Source organism: Dermacentor silvarum, unplaced genomic scaffold, assembly GCF_013339745.2.
Source record: "Dermacentor silvarum isolate Dsil-2018 unplaced genomic scaffold, BIME_Dsil_1.4 Seq930, whole genome shotgun sequence".
Lineage (NCBI taxonomy): Eukaryota > Metazoa > Arthropoda > Arachnida > Ixodida > Ixodidae > Dermacentor > Dermacentor silvarum.
In genome coordinates this window covers 60,679-66,633 of record NW_023606983.1, presented here as the reverse complement: position 1 = coordinate 66,633, position 5,955 = coordinate 60,679, and the positions used below count along the sequence as shown (strand labels likewise).

Here is a 5,955-nt window from a genome sequence, read left to right as displayed (position 1 = left end):
TTAGGCACAAACGCCAAAATAGGCATTTATAGGCACTATAAGAACACTATAAAAGCACTTCTTAACCTCTAATTCATGCTCATATATCAAAGTGGGGTGATAGGAGCGCAAGGAACAAAAAAGGCATTTGCCTAAAATCCGGTCTCCACTGATGAATGCATGGAATCTATGCCCTTAGCCAAAACTAGAGATAGACTTGAGAATATGCATGTGCGAGAGATTGTCAAAGGCTTTCTCCAGGTCAAGGCCCAGGATTGCCCTGGCATCTTTCGTCTGCACGTCGATAATCTGATGTTTGATCAACATCATGGTGTCCTGGGTCGAGAGTGGCGGCCGGAAGCCAATCATGTTGTACGGAAAGAGACCATGCTCTTCAATGTGTTTGTTAATGACGTGTTCGGCCACCTTGCCTATACAGGATGTAAGCGATATGGGTCTGAGATTAGAGAGACCGCGAGGGGTTGTCTCGGTTTCGGGTAAGAATGACTGACGCCAGTTTCCACGATTCCGGGACGGCTCCCTGTTCCCACACCTTGTTAATCTCATGCGTCAGCGTTTGTATGGAAGCATCGTCCAGATTACGAAGGAGCCTATTAGAGATCCCGTCTGGGCCCGGCGCCGATCGCCCATTCAGTCCCATGAGGGCCTCTCTCACTTCAGCCGTGCTGAAAGGTTCTTCTATATATTCCGTGTGCGAACCCTCGTAAGGAGGATAGTCGGCGTCGCACGCGAGATCAACCGGCAAATAAGCTTCCGCGAGTATTTGGAGTATTTTTTGTTCTGAGTGTTCCTGCTTGGCCACATGGACGATTTTGTGGATTGCCCCCCTTGGTTGGGTTTCGAGTTTGATTCATTGAGCAGGTGCTTAAGCAAGTTCAACTTGCCCCTGTGCGCATCTGGCCATCGACCGAGCTACAAACCTCGTCCCACTGTTGCCTAGAGAGCGTCCGACAGTGTTCCTCAATCTCGCGATTCAGCTCAGCGATCTTTTTTCGGAGCCTACGGTTGAGCTTTTATCTAGAACTAATCTAACTAGAAGTGCGTTTTTTGCTTCGAACAAGTGCGCTAGACGGCTGTACATCCTGTCGACCTTAACATCAGTAACTATGAACTTGGTGGCCGCAACCACATCCTGTTTGAGTTGTGCTACCCAGTGGTCGAAAGGCTCCTTAACTGGCGGTCCTCAGCACCCTGCTCCCTGATTGTGCGGAAAAAGTCCCAATCTGTGAATTTCAATTCCCTCGGGGGCCTGCTCTGTACTTCCATCGAGGTGGCCAGAATGTAGTGATCACTACCGAGACTTTCGTTAAGGTTGTGCCAGATTACCGACCTCGAGTTGGCCACAAAGGTGAGATCCGGAGTGGTGGCTCTGGAGCATGAATTGCCAATTCTGGTAGGGACGGAGGGATCAGTGATTAGAGTGAGGTTGTGGTCCGAGGCCGCCTGACATAGATCTCTACCCTTTGCGTTAGTGTGGTGATATCCCCACTACTAATGTGGGGCATTAAAGTCCCCGGCAATTATGAGTGGGGCTCCGCCCGCCTTGACTGCCTTGGACATGAGCGACGTAAAGCGTTGTCTCATGTCCCTACGAGTAATGTAAATGTTGAGAATGAAGAGGTTGTTCCTAAGCTGCCCGTTTGGTACGACCTCGATTAAGAAGTGCTCACTCTTAGTATGGTTCAAAAGATCGTGAACTATGGTGGTGAACTTCGACACAAGGGTGCAGAGGCCCCTTTTATTTTGCCCGAAAAGACAGCGAGACCTATATCCCGATAGGGTGAATGAGCCCGTCAATGCTTCTTGGAGAAGGATAATGTGCGGCTTGTTATGTAATGAATTAATCAAGGACCGCTTTCTTACGCTGGAATCCACAACAGTTCCACTGCCAAATTACGACGTTGCTAGGTCGACCCTCCATGATTTATAACTTCAAAGACTGTTCTCTAACCGCCGAATCCGACGACCCAATACCGACCGCGGATACGAGCGCTCCGACCCTCACGCTCAGAGCGGAAAACGCCTCGCCAAGGGACTTGAGCATATTCCGTAATTCGGTCTGAAACTCTCTCATGTCTGTCTTGAATTCCTTAAACTCAGATTTGAGCTCTTGCAATCCCTAATCTCGTAAAGGTTCGGACAGGGCTCTCAGCGGGGCGCCCAGCTGCAGGCGTCTCCGAAGGGGTCTCAACGTGCATGTCAACCGTCCTGAGGGGGAGGGCAACTGCGAAGGCGGCGACGCGGCCGCCAACTTTAGTTCGGCTTTAAGGCGCCCAAGGCGCTCCTTAGCAAAGCGTTTTCACGCTCGAGTTCCGCGATCCTAGCCGCGCCATGCTCTGGCAGTGGTCATACTTCCCTCATTACCGTGGGTGACGTTCCCTTGACACAGCCTGCCCAGCGGGTCTCCCCAGTGGCGGTGCTTGTAGTCAACGGCAGGCGGTCCCCTGGATCGTGAACGACTTCTGGAGCAGGAGTGTTCATTCCTGGACGAATAGCGTGGCGTCGTTGGTCGGCGCGCCTCTCGACGGGGATCTGCTGTGGCTCCGCACCTGCTCGGCGCCGGTCGGCGCAGGTGGTTTCGCGCACTGACGTTCGTGTCTTCTTCTGCGAACCACATATGGAACTTGGAATCGCTGCTTGCACAGCTTGTCCGCTGTAGAGTGAGACCCTCCACAGAGGGCGCACTCGGGGGGGCCCGTGTGATCCTCGGACGGCGATGGCTCTCTGCAACTTCTGCAAATCACATCTTCGGGAGCCGGGGAGAGGTCCGCCCGGTGGCCTAACCTTCCGATGCATAGCACACATCCGTTTGTCGACGGTAAAGCGTACACCATAACATACTTGGCCCGCACATGACGTAGTTGGGCACCTTCAGGCCAAAGAACGAACGACGACCGTTGTAGTGGTCTTGATGCGCTTGACCTCCAGTGCTCTGGGGTTTCTCGGCTGCACAATCATGCTGCTAAGCAGCTCTTGATTAAAGTCCAGATCGACGTCTCTGACGAGCCCCTTACATTTGTTGTCCGTGTGGCCAAGTAAGAGCTGACCTCATAGTTGGCCCTCCCGATCATGATTGCTTCGATTATACATGCTCGGGCGTTCTTTTCGACCGGCGTACTCACGACGAGAATGTTCTGCATAGGGTTGAGACACACAATGTCGTCGGCTATCTCGGCCGGGCGGAGATGCGCTGCCATCGCCAGGGCGTGGGCCACCTTGATTTGGTTTACATTCTTGACGTTCGGGCCACCTCGGGGTCTAACGATGATTCTATAGTGCTGTCCCTCGGTAGACGGGGGAGCCACGATGCGACGGCGAGACGCTTCTTCACGACGGCGAGGGTGCTGCGTCCGCCGTAGACGCCGCCACGTTGTGCTGAACTTGCGTGCGCGTCTTGCTTGAACTCACCTTATTCCTTGCGCTTCGAAAGGGCCGTGGTCCATCCGGATTCAAGGCAATCTTCGGGGGTAATGTCCTCACCTTCAACTACAATTTGCACAGACATCTCGTGGTAGAAAAAAACGGCCGCGCGGGACGAGAGTCCCTCTGCGGCGTTTTCGCCGGGTAGGCCTAGCTGGTGGCCTAGCGGCGTTCGGCGTGGTCTGGCAGAAAAGCTCCAAAAATTTCGCAACAGAACCACTCACCGAGAAAAGTCCGGTATCGGCGTAGTCCTCAGAACAAACTGCATGGAACGACGTACAGTTCAGCCACAGGAACTACAAGTTTCCAACCGACCACATATGAAGTAGCAGGAGCCGATGTGTTCACACCCGTACTAGTTGCAACAGCAAGCATTCATCACAAGTAAAAGGTTCTTGTCAAATGCACCTGTTCTGGTCCACTACTGTTCTGAAAAACCACTTGTGCTCAGTTGCAATGCGTCGCCGTATGGTGTTGGTGCAGTCTTTGCACAGACCGAATCAGATGGAACCGAAAGACCTGTAGCTTTTGCTTCACGTACATGCTTGCTGCTGAGCGTAACTATAGTCAGACTGACAAGGAAGGTCTTGCTTTGGTTTTTGGTGTCCGCAAATTTCATCAGTACCTGTGGCGAAGGCCGTTCACTGCTGTAACAGACCACCAGCCATTGTTAGGACTTTTTGGTTCAAGTCGAGGTGTGCCAAGCCAGGCATCACCGAGAGTCCTCAGGTGGGCACTCACCCTATCAAGTTATAAATTGAAGCTCGTCGACAAACCATGCAGTATGCTAGGCCATGCTGATGGACTCAGCCGGCTACTTCTTCCTGCAACTGAGGTTCACGACTCTACGCCTGCCAATGTCTTCATGTTAAAACAAGCGTACGCTGATGTCCTGTCACCTGCAGCCGTTAGACGTGCCACGATAAGGGATCCCATGCTGTCACAAGTGGCTGAGGCTGTCCTGACCGGGAGTCCTATTCGGAAAGGTGGAGACTGGGGCCCTTATGCTACGAGGACCAATGAACTTAGTCTGCATGAAGGATGCCTCTTGTGGGGAGCCCGTGTCATTGTTCCCAAGTACTTAAGCTTTTCCACGCTGGTCACCCTGGAAAGAGAAATCGAAGATGATTGCTAGGTCCCATGTGTGGTGGCCTGGAATTGACAATGACATGACCAACCAGGTGTGGAGCTGCCCTGTTTGCCAAGCGCACCAGAAGTCTGCACGCAGGATACCAGTTATGCCATTATGCCATGGTCATTTCCTGACAAGCCCTGGTTCAGGATCTATGTTGATTTTGCAGGTCCATTCAGGGGACACTACTTCCTCGTGATGGTGGATGCTTTTTCCAAGTGGGTAGACGTTCACCCTGTTCCGTCACCATCTGCAGAGGCCACGATATCTGTGTTCAGGACAGTCTTTTCTCAACATGGTCTGCCAGACATCATTGTTTCCGATAATGGGCCAGCATTCACCAGCAGCCAGTACGCTGACTTCCTGAACAGAAATGGCATCCGTCGCATGATGGTGCCTCCATATCACCCTGCTTCTAACGGGGCTGCAGAGCGGGTACAACAGAACATCAAAGATAAACTGAAGAAAAGCACACCGGGTGAATTCAGGACACAAGTGGTGCTCTTCCATTACCGCTCAACGCCTCATGATGCAGCAGGCCGTGTGCCGCGCGAGTTGCTCATGGGAAAAGAATCAACGCCCTTGGATGTCATGCGCCCAAGTCTTCGATCGTCTGTTCAATTGAACCAGATAAAGCAAAAACTGCATGCGAATAAGGGTTGCCGCATTGCGCCAATAATGGACCCGGGTGCTCCAGTGTTCACCAGGAACTTTCGATCAAGTCCACCATGGGTACCTGCTTCTGTTAGCAGCCCTACGAGCTGCGCCTCAGCTGATATTGTATTACAAAATGGAACTGTGTGGCACAGACATGGGGACCACATTCGCCCCAACCTCGTACAGCCACCACCTCCTACAAACACTGTGCCTCTAGATCAGCCAGCTGAACAACAAACAACAGCGCCTGTGGAGCCTGCAGGAGCTGCTACTGAGTCAGAACAGCCATCAAGTCAGCCCCACAACAGAACTGAGCTGCCAGCAGCAGTCGTCCCATCGGGAGGAAGCCCTGCCGCACTGAGATGAAGTGCCCGGATAAGACGCCCTGTGAACCGGTATTCTCCATGACAAGAACTAAAGGGGAGGAGTGTGACAAGTGATAGTGTTTGCTGCACTAGCTGTAGCGCCACCGGCTACTATCGCCACCTACTGCTGTGAGCAGATGGAGGAGTGGAGAGCAGGGTGGGCAGTTTTGGGGATGAGCCATAAATCACTTGTATTGTGTTCGCAGTGAGCTCGGGCCTCGGACCCTTTCCTCTGTCTGCATGTGGCAGATTTGTTCTATCTACATGTGACTTCTTCTGTCTACATGTAACAGTGGCCACTTCGAGAACGTGTGCCTTAAGAAAACGCGGCAGCGGGAAGCACACACCGAAGCCTTCTGCCAGCTTCATCGAGCTGCATGC

The 5,955-nt window shown here is 52.6% G+C and overlaps 1 protein-coding gene across 1 annotated transcript; it reads left to right on the top strand.

Moving 5' to 3' along the window:
- Positions 1-204: 204 nt before the first annotated feature.
- Positions 205-5,570, top strand: LOC119435817 (uncharacterized). Its single transcript, XM_037702527.1, has 3 exons — positions 205-421; positions 4,722-5,284; positions 5,427-5,570. The coding sequence occupies exons 1-3, from the start codon at positions 205-207 to the stop codon at positions 5,568-5,570; spliced, it is 924 nt and encodes a 307-aa protein (XP_037558455.1).
- Positions 5,571-5,955: the final 385 nt, after the last annotated feature.

What these genes read in the sequence shown, in the direction of transcription:
- LOC119435817 (XM_037702527.1), top strand. Translation starts at nt 205, where the DNA reads ATGCATGTGCGAGAGATTGTCAAAGGCTTTCTCCAGGTCAAGGCCCAG. An exon ending in CCACCTTGCCTATACAGGAT is followed by an intron (nt 422 to 4,721) that starts GTAAGCGATATG and finishes TTGATTTTGCAG; the next exon opens with GTCCATTCAGGGGACACTAC. An exon ending in TTCGATCAAGTCCACCATGG is followed by an intron (nt 5,285 to 5,426) that starts GTACCTGCTTCT and finishes CTGTGCCTCTAG; the next exon opens with ATCAGCCAGCTGAACAACAA.